Here is a 20,230-nt window from a genome sequence, read left to right as displayed (position 1 = left end):
TATTGATTCTGTAAGAGCAACAATGTTAGACAAAGTCAACTGGCCAGAAGCAGTTCTCTGTAAGCATTATATTGTACAGCTGTACTTAAACCACAGCACATAACACTAGATGGAGCCCCCTTTTCTTCAAATATTTTCAATTTTTCGAAATAAATGTACGTCTGAACTACTTTAGATATCTTCTTTCAAACAAATGGTTATTTGTAAGTCAAAATATGCCAATCTAAGTGGGTTTCCATTAAATCAGCAGTCCCCAACTTTTCTGGCATCAGGGACTGGTTTTTGTGGAAGACAGTTTTTCCAAGGACTGGTGAGAGGGATGGTTTCAGGATGATTCAACTAACATTTATTGTGCACTTTATTTCTATTATTATTACACTGTAATATATAATAAAATAATTATACAACTTACCATTAAAAAAATTGTGTGAATGGAAGTGGTAAATAAAATGGTGAACAAGCCTCATGTGGATGAAATCAGTGTCGGATTCTGACTTAAAGCCTGACACCAGATGCAGCTATACAACTGAAGTACATCAACTCACTTGCCACTCACTGATAGGGTTTCCATATGAGTCTGCAAGCAATTGATTTATTATGGTCTCTGTGCAGTCAAACCTCACTGCTAATGTTAATCTGTACTGGCAGCCACTCCCTAGCACTAGCATCACTGCCTCAGCTCTACCTCAGATCATCAGGCATTAGAGTCTCATAAATAGTGTGCGTCCTTTCGGGAGTGTATGCTAGGCAATATATCTTAGAGGATGAATCCCAAAGAGTAGCTAGTTGAACACAATCTTTAGTCTTTAACATGTGTAGGGAAAGCTAGCTTTTGGTCACATATCTGTTTTTTAGCCATACTATACACTAAAATTGTGAATCACTTGTTAACACCATCTTTAAAATAATAAAGTATAATGTAAGTCAGGAACTGCTAGAAATCTTCACTTATTGTGTAACAGAATGCTTCCTACTGTCTCTGTAATTCCACAGCACTTTGTATAAACATCTATTATAGCAGTACCAAAGGGGACTGCAATTAACTATTTTTTCTATCATACCACTAGACTCAGAGGAATAGGGACAAAGTCATTTAATCTGCATGTCTCACATAGTACTCTGTATATAGCATGCATCTGCTGCTAAATAAATGAATAAAATGCCACATTTAAGTCATTTGCTCATAATGTTGGCCTTTTAAAGCCTGACTGAATGTTGTCTCATAATAGAGTATAAACTCACCTAGGGTTTTAAAAATTGCTAATATTAATTAGGCTTGAAACGAAGATTTGGGGTTAATTTGCCTTATCAAAGAATAAGCTTGTTACCATTCTCTAGCACTTTCAGTAGAGATTATCAAAGTGTATCAGCTAAAACAGCCTGCACCTGCATGCTCAGGGCACTATGTGACAGTCTTAGATTCTTGCATCCTTTATTCTCCTTTCATGTTGCATCTTTTTCTTTAAAGTATAACTTTAAAGTATTACCTACTCTAGGAATCCTTGCATGTTCAGCCTTATCTCTGTTGGGGAGGGGGCTCTAAATTTATTAGAGAATGTTTAAGGACTCTTAAAGAGCTGGTGCTCTTGGTGACCTGACACCCAGGTTCTGGTTTGTGCTGACTTCAGGCAGGGTTCAGCCTGGTAACCAGCAATTATGGGCTTCTACATTTTCCCATGTAATGTGAACCTCTCTTCTCCAAGCATTCATTCTTTTGTTGTAGCGTCAAAGCTTTCACTACAAACATTGTATCAACCCAATAAACTAATTATTGCTCATTTGAGAGATACTGTGATGCCAAACACAGTTTGTTCCTGTATTGTTTTTAACAATTACTAAATAAAAATGGTAGTGTATAAATAAGAAATGGGAGTCAACAATTTCCTGTCCCTAATGAGCAAGAATATTCACAAATGCAGGCACTTCTGGATCCATCTGTAGAGCAGTGCATGCAAAAAGCCTCAAAAGTCCCCTTTTAATTCCATCCCAAATAGGTATGTAACTATATCAAAGATAAACTCAGATGTCACTTAATAATTATTTTAAGACCCAGCAAACGGAAGGAGTAGAAATTACTACAGACTCCAAACAGCAAGACAAGAGAAAAAGGAAACTAGTGATTAGCAACAAATATTAAGATATGAGACTGTTTAAAAAAAACAGTTAATAAAAGGGAAAAATATCAAAACAAAATATAAATAATAATTTTATACACCCGACTACTAAAATTAAGACTAATTTGCTATTTAAGTGCTCAGCCTAGGTTAGTAATATACTTCAGAAAGGAACAGAAATAAACATAACCTATATATACAATGCATGCACACACACAGAATGCAGGGCTTCTAAGTAATAATGTCTGATAAAGTGAGCTTCTTAACTTAATTAAAAGATTTGGATGAATGATCCTATCTCAGAATAGTATTTTAACTATGTGACTTGCCTGAAAAATAAGCCCAACCATCATACTCTACCACCTCCACAAGGCAGAAAGTAAAGAGGCAGAATCACTTACCTTCACAAGCTCCTGCTGAGGCCATATCTGAATGGGTTCTACTTGTTGAGGGGTTTGAGTTTGAATACCATATGTGTTGAGAAAAACCTGAAGGCTAAAGAGTATGGAGGGGGAAAAGAGCAATTTTAAGACAAGTCATTTACAGTTTAGGACATGGTGAAGGGGGAGAATGAAATAGAACAGACCATGTCAACTTGGAGAACATTATCAATTTGTTAATGTCAGAAATATGCCATCTACACTGGAATCCAGAGGCCCTCTTGGATTCTCCATGCAGCATCAGATGGCAACTTTAGGGGCTGGCAAGGAGAGTAAACACTGGTTTTGGGAAACCTCAAACTGTGTTTGCACTAATTTCTCAAAACTGTGCCCCAGGCAACTCTGGCAGTGGTCATACTCTTTAATATTCACATCAACTAAAACAAAATTATTTTTAAATATGAAGAGAATGATGTGCTGGCACTTAAAGTGACATTAGTGATATCCTTGAAACTCTATCAAGGAGTATCTGAAATTAATCTCTACTGCCATGTTCAATATTGGAAGCATAAAGCAATCATTTTCCCTCCCCCTTCTCACAAAAGAACACACCATCCATCTGAATTTCATACCGTTGGCTTTCTGCTACAAGTGCTACATGGACTACCAAATCATTTTCCAGTGGACCCTATAAGATAGAATAAGGAAAAGAGAAAACATTTTAAAAGACCTGGTCATCATCAGCTACAATGAGAATCAAGGACAACATTAACTATCTCTAAGCAGTTCATTAAAATGATGGACACCAGCTGGCTCTAAGCAGCCGCCTTTCTTTCCTTGCTCTCCACTGCCTGCTAATCAATTTGATCATGTAGACAGAGTAATGGAACACCAAGGAATGGAAAGTCATAAATCTCATCACTACCAGAGGGGCTAGCCTGTCAGGGCTATTTTGAATGATGCATAAGAGTAGTTTGGGGACTGAGAGTCATTTTCCATCATTTAATTCTGAAGGGAAGAGGAGGAACTAAAAATAAAAACCCGATTTATATATTCTCTGTAGAAAAAAATTATTGCAAGCTAAAACAGTTCATTTGACATCTTAACCACATTAAGGTTATTCCCTTTCTTGTTAGCCAATTTTCCTTTGACACCTTATACATCAAAATAGCTTTATTCTAATATACAATTCCTATAATAGAGAATGAACTACCCAGTTGACTATATAATTAACATTATGTTCATTAAACACAAGCTGTTGGACTTAATAGTTCTAATCAAAGATAGTGTTGGATATTTGCTACTCTTGTGTGTGTGTGAAAAAATGCATTATAACATATATTATACATTGTTAAAATGAACCCAATTTTGAGACTGTATATAATTAACAGGGAATATTAAGAAGTACCAATAAATTACAGCATTAGAGAACTCTAAAAATACTGATCAAACATAACTCCTGTAGAGTAATGAATCTAACATTCCCAATAATATGCTGTAAAACACTGGATTTACCATCAATTGGTTCCTCTTGATGATATACAATATGCCACCAGAATTTATGTATGATGAAAGGCAAGAAACAGCAGAATACAAATAACAGCAGTGGATATCACACAATCAAAGGGATGGTTCCCAGAATCATTGTGAAAATGCCATTTCATGCAGACTTTCATGTGATTTAAATGAATGTGTAAGAGAAATACAATTTAACAACCTGACAAAAACAAATATATGTTAAAAATATTATAAAAATTCTATATTTATTTGATAGAGGCTTTACAATTAAATGCTTCTCTAAAGGAGGAGTAAAAAATAATTTTTCAGAGTCTCATCAAGATTTCTAATAACACATGAAAAAATTAAGTCTTATTTCTCTTGGATGAGATATAGTAGTATTTACTTTGTCAAAAGGATGAGCAACCTTAGAGTAGACCATTATCTACAATCTTCAGGACAACTATGGGATTCTTAAATAAAAAGCAAATGAAAACATGTTAGAATACAGACACTATTTCAGTAATAATAAATAAGGGCAGCTTGCAGATTGTAATTGGCAAACTGGAATCTTCTTTTTGAATCACAGGCCTGTTTAGGATATTGTTTCCATTTGTATAAGAGAGTACTTAGATCTAAAATGGCTACTACACATGTTGAACCACAAAGAGCATCTGGTTATGGACTACTAGATGATTGAAGAATTCATTCATTGTAAATATTCAGCATTTCAGAAAGCTCTGACTCAAGAACCATCTACCATAATGAGTTTAGGCTTTCATAGGGCTCCTCATCCCCTTCACCACTCACAGAAAGAATTCAGCAAGGGCATTCTCACTCTTATAACACTCTTCCTTTCATTGCCAAAGTTAAAGCCATCTTTTCTCTGTTTCTGTCATTTTCTTCAAACCACCACCATTGTTGTCTGAAGCCCACGAAGTCTCTTTGATACAATTTCCTAGTAGTAATTAATACTTTCTTTTCTAAATGGTATTTTCCCTAATAATACTGTAATAATTTCTGCATATAGGTTCAAAACTACACACATACACATACATGTATATTTTATATATATACTCAAGCCCTTTGTGGTTCTAGTATTCTCCATTTTGCATTCATTCATTCACTCATTCATTTGACCACAAGCACACTAATATACAAGGTTTCATATTAGACCTTGATTTACAAGATGAATATGACCCAGTTTCCTTCCTTGAGGATTTTAGAGTCTACTGGAAGAGATGGATAATAGATAAGTTTTCATATATGTGTTTATTATCACATAAAAGTTTTTCACCAGTATCTTTCTTTGGCAGATCTACCTCATTAAAATAAACTGGCTGCAGGACATTGCATTATATGGATATACCATACTTTATTTATTTATTTATTTTTTTTTGAGTCAGAGTTTCACTCTGTCACCTAGGCTGGAGTGCAGTGGCACACTCATGGTCACCACAGCCTTTACCTGCTGGGCTTAGGGGATCCTTCCACTTCAGCCTTCCAAGCAGCTGGAATTTGCCACTGCCTTGGCTAATTTTTTTATTTATTGTAGAGACAAGATCTCACTATGTTGCCCAGGCTGGTCTTGAACCCGTGGGCTCAGGCAATCCTCTCTCCTCAGACTCCCAAAGTACTGGAATTATAGGTGTGAGCCACCATGCCTGGCATCATATTTTATTTTTTAAATGTTTATTTTGATGGACACTTAGGTGGTTTCCAATTTTTCAACTCTGCAGAGAATATAATAATCGTCTTTGTCTCACAGAGCTGCTAAAGATTTAGGGAAAGAACAGAGTACTGAGCACAATATTTGATGCATAAAACACTCAAAAAAGGCACGAATTCTTGCTGCAACTGTAGTCACTTAATGTTATTTTCATACCTCTCCTAGGACAGCTGCTCCCCTCTTTCTTGTCTAGATTTGTTGTAATACTTGTGTTGCCCTAGATCCCAATTGCTGCCACAATCTAAGACATTTGGACCATCCATCATCCTATTTTTATATGGCTACTTCTTCCCCAAAGAATTCCAAACATTTATTTAAAGAAATCCTCTTGTAACTTATCTTTCTTAATGCTTTGGTCTGAATGTGTGTGTTCTCCCAAAAATCATGTAGAAATTTTAACCCCCAGGGCTTGGGGAGAAGTGTTGGGAGGTGATTAGGTCAGGGGATCAGAAACCTCATGAACAGGATTAATGTCCTTATAGAAGAGGCCCCAGAGAAACTCCTGGCCCTCTCCACCATGTAAGGACACAATGAGAAGGCACATCTATGGAACCAGAAAGCAAGCCCATGCCACACACTGAATCTGCCAGCACATTGAACTTGGACTACCCAGCTTCTAGAACTGTGAGAAATAAATTTCTGATGTTTATATGCCACTCAGTCAATGGTATTTAATTATAACAACCTGAATAAGGGAAGACAACTACTACCTACATTTTTCTCCTTTCATTTCTCAAACATAAGACTATAGCTATTTCCTTTCCTTTATTGCATCTGCAACTCTACCCTCTGCCTTCTACATAAGTCCTTGGTCATGTATTCATCCCTCCCCACCAAATCTCATCTACTCAGGGAGTTTTTAAATTATTGCAGATAATTCCATGATTATATTTCTAGTCTTGAGTTTCATTTCCCACATTTTTAACTGCTTTCTGGATGTTTTATCTTGGCTATTTCCAAAGTTAATTGCTTGAAAACTCAACAACTTATCTACACCTACCCCACTCCCACCCCAAACAGCCTCTTATTCTTTATACTTCAATGGGTTATTCGAGCTCAGAACCTCAGAATCATCTTTGATGTCTCTGTTTTACCTTCTGTATGCAATTAGTCACAAGAATCCTGTTAATCCTTCCCTCATGATGTATACTGAATCTTGATTTTGTTGCATTTCTATAGCAACATTCAAGATTTAAAAATAACAAGAGCAAACACTTTACATAACTACATTCTGCATACTACAAACTGTTTTAAGTGCTTTATCCAACTATTACCCCCATTTTACAGATTAAAAATGAGGCATAGAAAGCTTATCAAACTTATTCAAGGGCACAGACCTAGCAAAAAGCAGAGCTACAGACCCAGGTACTCTGTACAGTTTGTGCTCATAACTACTCACTTATCCTGCCTCTCGAAGAGTGGAAAGAGGGCAGGTTTTAGGTGGAAAGACCCACATACGAGTCCATAGTGTCACTTTCTCCAGCAACGATCCTGGTCATCTAATAGATGCCTTAAGTTTACCATGGACAAAACTGAACTACAGATTTTCATCCTTAAATCCACTCACTTCCAAAACATTCCTTATCTCTATAAGTTCCCATAATGAACTCATTTGACTCTGCCTAAATATGTATAAATCATCATCCTTGATCCCTCTTTTTCCTTCAAATCATATAACCAATGACAGCTAAAATAAATAACCAACCAATCAAACAACCAACCAAATAAATAAGTAAAATGGCAACACTTATGGAGTACCAGGTAGTTATATTAAATTATTTACTCATCAAAACACCCCTATGCCATGCGTGGTGGCTCACATCTATAATCCCAGCACTTTGGGAGGTGGAGGCAAGAGGATTGCCTGAGTCCACAGGTTCAAGACAAGCCTGGGAAACTTGACAAGACCTCGTTTCTACAACAAATCAAAAAATTAGTTGGGCATGGTGGTGCATAACTGTAGTTCTAGCTATTTGGAAGGCTACAGTGGAAGGATTGCCAGTAAGTCAAGGCTATGGTGAGCATGCCACTGCGTTCCAGCCTGGGCAACTGAGTGAGACTCCAACTCAAAAACAAAACAAATAAAAAAAAAATTCACCTCATTAGGTAGGTTACCATGATTATTCTCATTTACTGATGAGAAAACCAAGGAACAGAGTGGTTAAAAAGTATATACAACATAATACAGCTATTACATATAGCCAATAAGTGACAAGGTAGGGATTCAAAACTATGCAGTCCAATCTACTTCTTCTTCTTCTTTTTTAATCTTAAAGCTTTTACTTTGAGATATGATGGAAAAGTCTTACAAGTACACATGGAAAAGATATGATCACCATTGAGAACAATTTAATCAGAAAGCTTCAATGCCTGTCAGCTAATGTTGGAGTGAAATTCTGGGAGATGACATGTGCAGGGCTGAAAGGATAGACAATTAGTATTCCTCTTCTTCCTTTCACTCTCCTTTAACTGAAACCACACTAACCTCTTCATAATCCTTCTCAAGGGCAGCCATGTCCTTGCAGGCCTCAGAAAACTCTCCTTCCTCCATCCCTTCACCCACGTACCAGTAAACAAAGGCACGCTTGGCATACATCAGGTCAAACTTATGGTCCAGGTTAGCCCAGGCCTCAGCAATGGCGGTGGTATTGCTCAGCATGCACACAGCTCTCTGTACCTTGGCCAGGTCTCCACCAGGCACCACGGTGGGAGGCTGGTAATTAATGCCAACCTTGAAGCCAGTGGGACACCAATCCACAAACTAAATGCTGGGCTTGGTCTTGATGGTGGCAATGATGGCATTGATGTCTTTGGGAACCACATCATCATGGTACAACAGGCAGCAAACCATGTATTTACCAGGGCGAAGGTCACATTTCACCATCTGGTTGGCTAGCTCAGAGCAAGCACTGGTGATCTCTGCTCCACAAAGTTGTTCATGGAGTTTTCTCAGAAGAGATGACAGGGGCATATGTGGCCAGAGGGAACTGAATATGGGGATAGGGCACCAGGTTGGTCTGGAATTCTGTCAGGTCAACATTCAGGGCTCCATCAAATCTGAGGAAGCAGTGATGGAGGACACAATCTGGCTAATAAGGTGGTTAAGGCTATTGTTGGTTGGGTGCTCAATAGCGAGGTTTCTATGACAGATATCATAGATGGCCTCATTGTCTACCATGAAGGCATAATCAGAGTGCTCCAGGATGGTGTGGTTGGTGAGGATGGAGGTGTAGGGCTCAACTACAGCTGTGGAAAGCTGGGGGTCTGGGTAAATGGAGAACTCCAGCCTGGACTTCTTGCCGTAATCCACAGAGAGACATTCTGTCAGCAGGGAGGTGAACCCAGACCCAGTTCCCCCACCAAAGCTGTGGAAAAACAAGATGCCCTCAAGTCTGTTTGCGAATTTGGTCCAAGACAGGTCAATGATCTCCTTACCAATGGTGTAGTGCCCTCAGGCATAGTTGTTGGCAGCATGTTCCTTGCCTGTGATGAGCTGTTAAGGGTGGAAGAGCTGGCAGTAGGTACCAGTGCGAACTTCATCAATGACTGTGGGTTCCAGATCTACAAACACTGCCCTGGGCTCATGCTTGCCAGAACCTGTCTCACTGAAGAACATGTTGAAGGAGTCATCTCCTCCTCCAAATGGTCTTGTCACTTGGCATCTGGCCATCAGGCTGGATGCTGTGTTCCAGGAAGTAGAGCCCCCAGCAGGCACTGCCAATTTGGACACCAGCCTGGCCGACGTGGATGGAGATAAACTCATGCATAGTGGGTAAGGGTTAGGAGAAAAAGGCAACTGGAGCAGACACAGGGTCCCGGTTACTGTCCCCAACAAGCTAAGAGTCTAAGTAACGCATTCAGTCTACTTCTTAATCATTATAGTATACTCTCTGCCTCTGTAGTGTGCTATTAATACACCAATAAGCCCCATTGGCTCTGTCTCCAAAATATGGCTCTAACATACTACTACTCTCTATCTCCATTGCTAATACTACGCTTCTTAAACTCACCATAATCTTTCACTTGGTCAACTAACTGGCCTACCTACATCAGTTGTAAACCCCACCCATTCACAGTAGTCCATCCTGCCAACAGCAATAAGGATGCTTTTTTTCAAAAGTGTAATTCAGATCAATTCACCACCACTCCATCCCACACGCATATTAACACATGCATATCCTGTTTAAAACTCTCCGGTAGCTTCCTATCACCCTTAGAATAAGAACAAAACTGTTTATCAGGCCTATAAGGCCCTACATGATCTAGCTCCTACCCACTTCTTTTTCATTCTCCTTTTCTTCACTGTGTTTCAGTCATGTGTTCTCTCTATCCCTTGAACATGCCAACTGTGCACCCATAACAGGGCCTTTGTGCTGGTTACACTTGTTTGTTATTTTTTCCTCTAGATTGTTAAGTAAATGCCTTCTTATTATGTAGGTCCCAACCATCAACCCTTCCTCACAGGCCTTCTCTTTCCACCATGGCCAAAGCTATTCTCCCAGGAATCTCCAGCCTCAATCTATCACTTTAACTTATGTTGTCTACCTCATAGTACTCTTCATCTCCAGAAATTATGTCACATTATTTATTGTTATTGACTCCCACCAGAAAGTAATTCCCTGAGGGCAGAGGTCTTGATATATCTTATTCAGCACTATATCCCCATTGCCTGGGACATATAGATATCATTACTGTGTGATGAATGACTGCCCAGGCAAGTTTCTCAAGTCTGTAATAATCTGTAGAATGGGAATAATAATATTTACCTTATTAAATATTGTAAGATGGAACAAAAGATAGCATGTAAAATATTTATAAACTTTGATATGCTACAAAAATTATATTTATACTATTATTTGTTGTGTGATTCTCTATATCACTTTACTTCAATAAGTCTGTTTTCTCATATGTAGTTTGGAAATAATAAAAGTGTGTACTTCATAAGGTTATGAGGGTGATACATAACATAATAAACATTTAACAGTGGCAAACGATAAGAGCTCAGCAAACATCAGCCTTTTCATCATCTCCAGTAACCCTGGGTCATTGCAATAGGCTTCCTCAGCTGCTTCATACCTGACTTTGCCCATCTTCTGCACTTAATACTCAGGTTAATTTTCTTATATAAGTGATTTGCATGAAGGAGACTGTCAAAAATATTTGTTAAATGAATAAAGAAAAGGGAAGAGAGATAGGTGAGTAAATGGATATCCTTATATAATGTTTGGAACATCAATTTTCTGTTCCAAAACCAGTGTTTAGCAGATAAACTTCAAACTTCCTGAGGGCCTCTACAGCTTAGCTGCTACCTACGGTTCTCTGTTTGTCTCCTACCTGTGTTAGAACACTCCACTAGAAAAAACAGTTAACTTATGTCCAACCCAAGTTTCTGTCCACTGATCTACATTTGGACTGTCCCTTCTGTTCCTTTGTCTATCCTGACTCACTCTTTCATGCCAGTCTTCTCCAATCCCCACCCCCCGCAAATCAGGGTGTCCAAATGCCTTCTGTTCCTACTAGCAAGAGCAGGTATTGTCTTTATGAGGCACTTGGCACTAGTCCTGGACTGCCTCAAACCATCTCTTTGGAAGGGTTATTTAGCTTTTGGAATCAGTATGAGTGGCCTGTGTAACTACAGAGTAAGCCCTTTGAAGGGCCTCTCATGCTACTTTTGTTGACTGGGATGTAGGAAATACCTTACACTAAAAGAAAGGCAATTGGTATCCACCTGATAGAAAGAGGAACGGTCTTTTTTAGCATTCCTGATTACATTTATTAGCAATTCACAAATCTTCCCTTGAGAATACATGACAAATGTTTGTAAATATAAGCAAGGATATGTTTAACAAAAGCAAATAATCATAGCTAAATGTACACATATTTATATAAGCTATAAAGGAATGTGCATGGTCATGCTAACCATATAATTGAGGAAAAACAACCTGTAGTTGGAAATATTCTAATTCAAAATTTTCATTTCTATAAAGCCAGATTGTATTTTTCCTTTTTTATATTGTGACACAAAAATATAACATAAATTTAGCATCTTAACCATTGTAAAGTATATAGTGGAAGGGGAATTTTTACAGCCTAACTTTTCCATATGCCGGGCACTAACTATATTAATATTGCAACTCATTTTGCTCAATATTTAAAATGATCGTAATTAAGACACTGCATGTACATCTGTCTAGATTCTAGTTTTTAAATTGCTAAAATCAGGTCAAAGTAGTAAGGCTAGGAGATTTGCAGCTGGGAGCTATAAATAAAACAGTGTAATACAACTTTCAAAGGGCATTCAGTGAAATCTTAATGTGAATGTGCTCTAATAGTTTTTTTCCTCCTTGTTCTTGTTAATTTTTTCAACAGATAATTCATTCGTATGGCTCAGAAATTTAAAAATTATGAAAATGTTTTCAGTGTTATGTCTTTCCCACCTGGAGTCCTCTTACCCCTCAGTTCTCCACTAACAACCAGTAATTGCAATGACTATTTATGCCTTGTTCAAGAGTTCCCTCATGGCTATAACAGCAAACAAGTATATATATTCTTATTTTTTCACATTTCTACACAAAAGATACTCTTAGCACTTTTTTCTACTTAATAATTACATATCATGGCACTCTTTTCCATAAATTAGTACAGAGAACACGTCCTTGCTTTCATTCTAACTGCTTAGTATTCCATTTTGTAGATGTGCCATACTTATTAGTGTCATCTTTTCACATTTTTAATCATTTAAGGCTAGTCAACCTTTTGCACTGAAATCTCTGTAAATGATTACAGTTACATAGTGGCACCATTAAACATCAGGTTTTAATTTTGCTTATAAGAGCAAATAAGCACTCAAGCTACATCATTCAGAGGCATTGCTACCACTGGATTACATGGCTTACTAGAAGACTTACTGGAAAAGATTAGTACGTTTGGATTTGGGAAAGGAGGCAGTGAGAAGAATCTGAATATTTTCTAGTAGGGCACAGAAAGATGCACGGATGTCCATTTAAAACTTATTCATAAGAATAATGACAGCATATTGATAAATTTTATTATTTTATTGCTTTTGCTTTGTAGTCTGGTTTAGAATGTAAAGGAATGAATATATCTTGATAGCTTGCTATATGTTATTCAAATATTTTGCTGTGTACTCTCACAAGAACTCCTGCCCTAAAGATGAGGAAATTGAAATGAAGTTAAAGAATTTGTCAAAGCCCATACATCTCGTCAGTGATATAGCTTAACCTGACTGCAAGTACATCTGCAGCCAATATGGCATATGCCATAGTATGTATTTCACAGATTGCATACTACTTGCTATATTAGGCAATGTTCTCCAGAGAAACAGAACAGAGAGAGACAGAGAAGAAGGATTTATTATAAAGATGGGCTCAAACAATTATTGAATCTACCAAGTCCCAAAATCTGCTGGGTTACTTGGCAGTCTGAGTCTGCTGGAGACTCGGGAGGGTAGGTTCAGTGTAGTTCCAGTCTGAAGGTTGACAGGCTCAAGATCCAGGAAGAGCTGATGCTTCAGTTCAAGTTCAAAGGAAGGAAAAAAAGTCAATGTCCCAGTTTGAAAGCAGTCTCACAAAGAGACCCCTCCTCTTGCCCAGGGGAGGGTCAAGCCTTATTGTTCTGTTCAGGCTTTGGTTGGATGAAACCCATACACATTAAGGAGGCAAATATGCTTTACTCAGTATACTGGTTTGAATGGTAATCTCACCAGGAACACCCTCACAGAAACCAAGAATAATGTTTGGCCAAATAGTTGGATAGCTTGTAGTCCAGTCAAGTTGACACATAAAATTAATCATCACATAGCTGCAGGATTCAGAGGGTTACATTCAGAGGGAGCACAGTGGTGCAAGGTCCCACCAACAGTCTACTCTTTGACCACTTGAGATCAAGTTTTTAAGAAGAAAATTCACCTTCAGGTATTGTTAACAAAACACTGGTTTTTATCTGCTTTTTTGATAGAATATAATTCTTTAGTTTGTGGCAATTAAATTTAAAACTTCCTTTTCTATTAAATAATCTATATAGTATGTAAAGCTCTTAATTCTTATTTTTGCAACACTGTATTGAGCTCTAGTATAAGTAGTTTTATTTTTAATATGTCCTATATGTTGCATAAAATAATCTACGGTGGCTGGCTTAAATAGGTCTTTTATTGAAAGAGAGGCAAGGGAGGAGAGAAAGAAGAAAAGATATGAAAAAGAAGCCAACTAGCAAAGGGTCACCCCTCATCTGAGGCTGATCCTGTCTCAAGGGCAGTGCATTTAAAACATTCAATGCCTCTGCTTTGAGGGCCTTACAGAACATGCATTTATACTCATTAGCCTTCATCAGGAGGTTCTGGCAACATCCAGCATTTTTTCATTAAACTCATTTTTCAGCAAAACCTCACTAGCTGAAGAACCAGGCAAATGCTTTATACATCTCAATTCCAACAGGAGAAACCATATCCCTGGTATTTCTCCCGCTGGAGCCACGTAACAGGCTCCAGAGGTTTGATACCAGCACATCCTGACTGACATGCACTGGCATCTTGTTCTGATATTTCTAACCAACCCAAAGCAGAAACATGGAGAAAATGAATATGAAACCAGAGGAAAGTTAAATAGAACTGTCAAAGGAATAACAACATTAAGCACGTTTGAAAAGCTAAACGGCTCAAGAGTAGAGATGGCCAGGGAGAAAATGGCCCTTTTGGACCCATGCATTTATATGTTGGATTAGCTATATGAGCTTTCTATTTAAGAGGAAAACAAATGAGTTTTTAAAAGTATTCCAGACCTCACATACACAGTTTCAAATGCTCGAATGAATAAGTCAGGCAATGATTTCTGATGGCAGTTATTTCAAAGACTGCAATTATCTTAGAAGAGAATACTGAACGCTTTATCACAATGAATTGATTTATGAAACTGTTTTCACCCCTTTCTAAGTACTTGCTGTAACTAGATGTTTCTATATTTTTATCTTTAAAAAACTACAGTGCTTATGGTCTTGTCTACTGCCCCAGAAACAATGCTAAAATGACCACAAGAGCCCAGGTAGAGAAACTCTGAATCATGGTGTTCTCATAGCTTTAATCACAACCAAGGGGGAGAATAAATACTGAGAAACTTACAGAAACACAAGAAAATCAATATCAGGAAAGATTAGTTAAATGAAGGCGAAACAGAGGAGGAAGAAGAAGAAGAGGGAGAGTATAGGGTCCAAGAATCTAGTCATTTCAATTTCAGGGTTTTTGTGTCCCTGAACCCTAGGTGGTGGGCTATAACCAAAGAATGGCTGCTCATGATAGACAAAAGGAAGCCAGACTTTAGAATCATGGGAAAAATAGAAGAAAGTACAGCAAGGCAACTTGTTTTTGGTGTTTCTCCTTTGGGTACTGTACTGCCTGGTGTTTCAGCTGAAAATGTAGATAGAAGGAGCCATTTTGATCATCTGGCTGTGGGGGGAGGGTCATGGAAGAGGTGGAAGGGATCTATGAGACAGACTAAGCAGGATTCCACTTAAACCACAGCAGTGCAATTTCAACTATATTACATGCTGAAATTCTACTCAAGATTTTGTCTGAAAATGAGTTTCCTGGATAAAAATCAGTAACCCACTTGATGGATGATAAGACTGAGGTGGCAGAGGGTAAATGGCCCAGGTCCCTTTGCAAGTTAGTGGCAGACTCCGAAGCAGAATTGGGTCTCCAGACTGACTCTGCACTAGAACTTAGGGTTTTTGTGTCATTTAAAAGGACCTCAGGTGTTAGGTTTACAACCAGGAGTTCTCTCCACTAAATCCGATGACTGCATCTTACTGGCTATACAGTAAACTTCTCAGTTCACTAGAGAACTGCCAGGCGTATCATTCACTTATGAGTAGAAATGAATATCATGGCCACATGTGCAGTTATTAATATCACAGGTAAAAGCAACGTAAGAAGAATGGTCTGATGGGGGAAGGGTATAGGAACTGCTTTACTTTCTCTTCTGGCACTAGGTGTTCATCTCAAGGACAAAAAGACTAGGTCAGAAAGACAGTGCCAGGACCAACCTGTAGTAAGATTTATAATCACTGGGTCAGATCAAACAGCTACAGAGGCACCCAGCAGCCTTTAGAGTCCAACAAGCCTTTAGCTAGATAATGCCTTCTTCACTGAGTTGAGGTCCAAGTGCTTCTAGTGTGGATTATCACAGGGGAGTTGAATGTGGAGAACACATTCTACCACCAATATTAGTAAGTGAACCTAAGGGTTTTCTACATCAGTGAGATCATAATTCAACAGTTAGTACACTACAAATGTTTCTGTCTTGAAGGGTTTGTGCATTTGTTCATGCATCCAGACACCATGGTAAACATTAGGGATGGCAAAGAGATGAGTGAAACACTACCTGAGTAACCTCCTCAGGTCTCCTCCCATGGTGGTAGCTTTTCTGTCCTCTTAAAAAATCCTGCTTTCTCACTTAAAAAAAAAAAAACAACAAAAAACAAAAAACACTATCCCTCTTCTTTATGAACTCACCATACGAGAAGACAATTATATGTGCAGTTCAGTAGGATACTAAATATGGGCAAGGAAGGGAGCATTCAATTTAGCCTCAAGAAATTGAGGAGAACTTCATAGAAAAGATATGTCAGCTGTTCTCAAAGGATAAAAGCTTGCCATTAATGAACTTATTCAGTTAATAGTTGTCATTTACTATGTGTTAGACCAATAAGGCAATACAACAAAGTCCTTCTCTCATGAAACTTACATTGCAATGGGAGAGATAGATGATTAAACATATATATATAATAATTAGATACTAAAAATCATTGATAAATACCATAATAAAAGTAAAGGGTGATATAGTAGAGTGAAAAAGACAGAGGTTACTTTAGAGTTATGGCCAAAAAAAATAACTCTCTTAGAGGGTGCCATTAAATCTGAGACTTCATTCAGAGACAAAAAGAAGTATGCTAAGCAATGACCTGGTAATGACTCTTCAGGAAGAACAGTAGGTGCAAAGATCTCGGAATGGAAAAGGCTTAAAATATGTGTCTGGAGCACAACAGGTAAGCAAAACAGTGACAAGAGGTGAGGGTGGAGACAGTTAAGGTCAGACGGGGCCTCATAGGCAACAAAGCATTTGGCTTTCAACTAAGAGGAATGAAAAGTTACTAAAAGGATTTCAAAAAACAAAAAGCCTAAACGTAATTTATATTTCTGGAATAATAGTAATAAACACATATATAGTACTTACTATGGGCCAGGCCCTGCCTAAGCACTTTAAATATACATTAACTCACATGATAGTGGCTCTTGCTGCTATACTGATCTAGTTTGCAGAGGGCAGAGTAGACATGTGAATGTCAGCTGGAGCCTGCAGTTGAGAGATGGTGGCAACCATCTCTCAACTGCAGGCTCCAACTGACATGAAGAGTGAGTGGAAAGGGAGCAAGTGAAAAGATTTGGGGAATAATTAGAAAATAGAATTAAGAGGACTGGATTTGAAAGGGGAGAAGTAGTGAGTCAGGCAGAGAGGAATCAAAGATGACGCCTATGCTTTTACAGAGTTTAAAGGAAGGAGTGTTCAAGAATGCTCAATGTCTGACTAAAAATCAGACTCGAACTTGAAAAGAGATCCCTGGATTTATCAATTAGGAGATCATTAGCAATCTTTTGTGTGTGGTTTTAGCAGAGTAGTATTATAAGCAGCTAAACTGTGCACTACAAGGAATGACTGAAAGTTGAGGAAATGGAGACAGTGCAAGTATTTTTCCAAGATGTTTGAAAGAAGAAAAGTTGAGAGAGGTCATCAAGAGAGAAGAACAGTTGAGGAACACTTAAACAAGTCTAGAGAGTCAGGGAAATAAAAAAAAAAATAGAGGTAAAGGTACAAAACACAGAAGAAAGAATGATTATCAACTGGAACAGCTTAAAGGTGGAGGGAAAAAAGATGGGTGAGTTGATGCCTGGGAATGGAGGCTTTCCTTATTTTGGGGGGATTCAGAAGAAAATATTCAATCATAATTAGAGGCACAAATCTTAGCATGTACTAGAATCTTTAGTTTTTTTATTGTTGTTGTTGTTGTTGTTGTTTTTTGGTGAGTCGGAGTCTCACTTTGTCACCCAGGTTGGAGTGCAGTGGTATGCTCACTGCCACCCCAACGTCGACCTGCTGGGCTCTGGCGATCCTTACATGTCAGCCTTCCAAGTAGCTGGAACTGCAGGTGTGTGCTACTGAGCCTGACTAATTTTTGACTTATTGTAGAGATGAGGTCTAGCCAAGTTGCCCAGGCTGGTCTCAAACCCAGGGACTCAGGCAATCCACTCGCCTTGGCCTCCCAAAGTGCTGGGATAACAGGCTGAGCCATCGAGCCCAGTCAGACTCCTTAGTTTTAATTTGATTTTCATAAAGACTTTTGAGAACTTAAAGTTTCATCTCTTACTTTTAACAATTTTGACTTAATAAGTAACAAGTAAGGGTTCATGCTCTGCTCCATAGAATCATTCATTCTTCATTGCCACATTTGATTCATGTTACTGAGCTGACTTTACAGTTTCTTCTGATTTGTGATATGATTAGAAGAGTCATAGCCAGTGTCTAGTTATCTGGCCATGCAGTAGTGTCAATGCATCATCATATGCCATCTGATTCAACAAACTGCAGACTCCAGTGACAGAAAGTATATTTTACATAGGGCTGGGAAAACAATAAGATGCTCACACAGACGTCCCGCGCCGAGAGTCGCCGCGGCTTCCTGCTCCAACAGTGCTTGGACGGAACCCGGCGCTTGTCTCCCGCCCCGACAGGCCGCTCAGAGCCAGCCCTCCGCCTCCGCCACTGCCTCGCTGCGCACTCCGACCGCCCCGAGGCCGCCGCCGCCGCCCCCGCCCGTTCTCAGCCACCGCTCTGACGACCGCGTCCACCTCGCAGGTGCGCCAGAACTACCATCAGGACTTGGAGGCCGCCATCAACCACCAGATCAACCTGGAGCTCTATGCCTCTTACGTCTACCTGTCCATGTCGTACTACTTTGACCGCGATGATGTGGCTTTGAAAAACTTTGCCAAATACTTTCTTCACCAATCTCATGAGAAGAGGGAGCATACTGAGAAACTGATGAAGCTGTAAAACCAACGCGGTGGCCGCATCTTCCTTCAGGACATCAAGAAACCAGACCGTGATGACTGGGAGAACGGGTTGAATGCCATGGGGTATGCATTACACTTGGAAAGAAACGTGAACCAGTCACTAGTGGAACTGCACAAACTGGCTACTGACAAAAACAATCCCCACTTGTGTGACTTCATTGAGACACATTACCTGAATGAGCAGGTGAAATTCATCAAAGAATTGGGTAACTACGTAACCAACTTGCACAAAATGGGAGCCCCTGAATCTGGCATGGCAGAATATCTCTTTGACAAGCACACCCTGGGAGACAGTGATGACAGCTAAACCTTGGGCTAATTTTCCCATAGCTACTGGGTGACTTTCCTGGTCACCAAGGCAGTGCATGCATGTCGGGGTTTCCTTTGCCTTTTCTATAGGTTGCACCAAAATGTCCACTTCAGTTCTTTGATTTGTACCATTCCTTCAAATAAAGAAATTTGGTACTCCCCCCAAAAAAAGATGCTCACACAAATAACTAAGGAGAACACAAAAGTTTAAATATATGCTCAAAATTCACAAAGATTCATAAAATGTATGAAAATTATTTATGAAAATATAGGAAAATTAAATGAGTTACATGAATATGTGACATTCTCCTTGCTTCTGAAAAGGACTTTCTTTTCTTTTTTTTAGTTAGAGTCTAACTCTTATTGCCCAGGCTGGAGTGCAGTGGCAAAATCACCACTCACTGCAGACTCAATCTTCTGGGCTCAGGTGATCCTTCCACATCTGTCTCCGGAATAGCTGGACCTGCAGACACGTGGCACCAAACCCGGCTAAGTTTTTGATTTTCTGTAGCGATGAAGACTTGCTATGTTGCCTAGATAAGCCTCAAACTCCTGGGCTCATGCAATCCTCTTACCTTAGCCTCCCAAAGTGCTGGGATTACAGGCTTGAGCCACACTGTGCCTGGCCTGAAAATGATGTTCAAAAAGCAGGTTTCTTAGGCATTATATTCTAACATTCCCAATTCAATATCATTCATAAGAAGTATGGGATGTAACAGCATAATGTCATCTGAGAAAAGGCAACAGACAATTAAGTTGTATATATACCAAATCAAAACTATCAATATAATTTTTTAATGAAACGAAATTCCAAATTAAAAAGAAACAAATGGCTTGCATGCATACAGAAACAGTCTTAACCAGAGATACATAAAAAGATAACAGAAATTTAACAGATCAAATATTAAACATTTAACTTTTTCTAAGTTGAATGTAGCCTAAAATACATAGTCAAATGGCTCTTTACTGAATGAGGCTAGTATTTCCTTCATGTCCTTCACAATGATTCACAAATTCAAATCTTAACTTGTCTTTTGCAAAACAGCCCAACTATAATGTT

At 38.7% G+C, this 20,230-nt stretch overlaps 1 protein-coding gene and 2 pseudogenes across 1 annotated transcript in view; 1 reads left to right on the top strand and 2 right to left on the bottom strand.

Annotated features, from left to right (window-relative positions):
• PHKB (phosphorylase kinase regulatory subunit beta) overlaps positions 1–20,230 on the bottom strand; it is a 187,228-nt gene that overhangs the window by 65,307 nt on the left and 101,691 nt on the right. The window contains exons 15-16 of the mRNA XM_008070580.1: positions 3,127–3,182; positions 2,516–2,609 (exon numbers count right to left, since the gene is read on the bottom strand). Coding sequence (XP_008068771.1) covers positions 2,516–2,609; positions 3,127–3,182 — 150 coding nt within the window. The remainder of the gene's footprint in view (positions 1–2,515; positions 2,610–3,126; positions 3,183–20,230) is intronic.
• On the bottom strand, positions 8,155–9,487 carry LOC103273139 (annotated as a pseudogene).
• LOC103273142 lies at positions 15,057–19,327 on the top strand (annotated as a pseudogene).

The sequence above is a fragment of the Carlito syrichta genome, unplaced genomic scaffold (genome assembly GCF_000164805.1).
Source record: "Carlito syrichta isolate Samal-C Ts95f unplaced genomic scaffold, Tarsius_syrichta-2.0.1 Scaffold313764, whole genome shotgun sequence".
In the NCBI taxonomy this organism is placed as follows: Eukaryota; Metazoa; Chordata; class Mammalia; order Primates; family Tarsiidae; genus Carlito; species Carlito syrichta.
The sequence above is the reverse complement of the archived record's forward strand: the minus strand, read 5'-3'. Positions and strand labels throughout refer to the sequence as shown.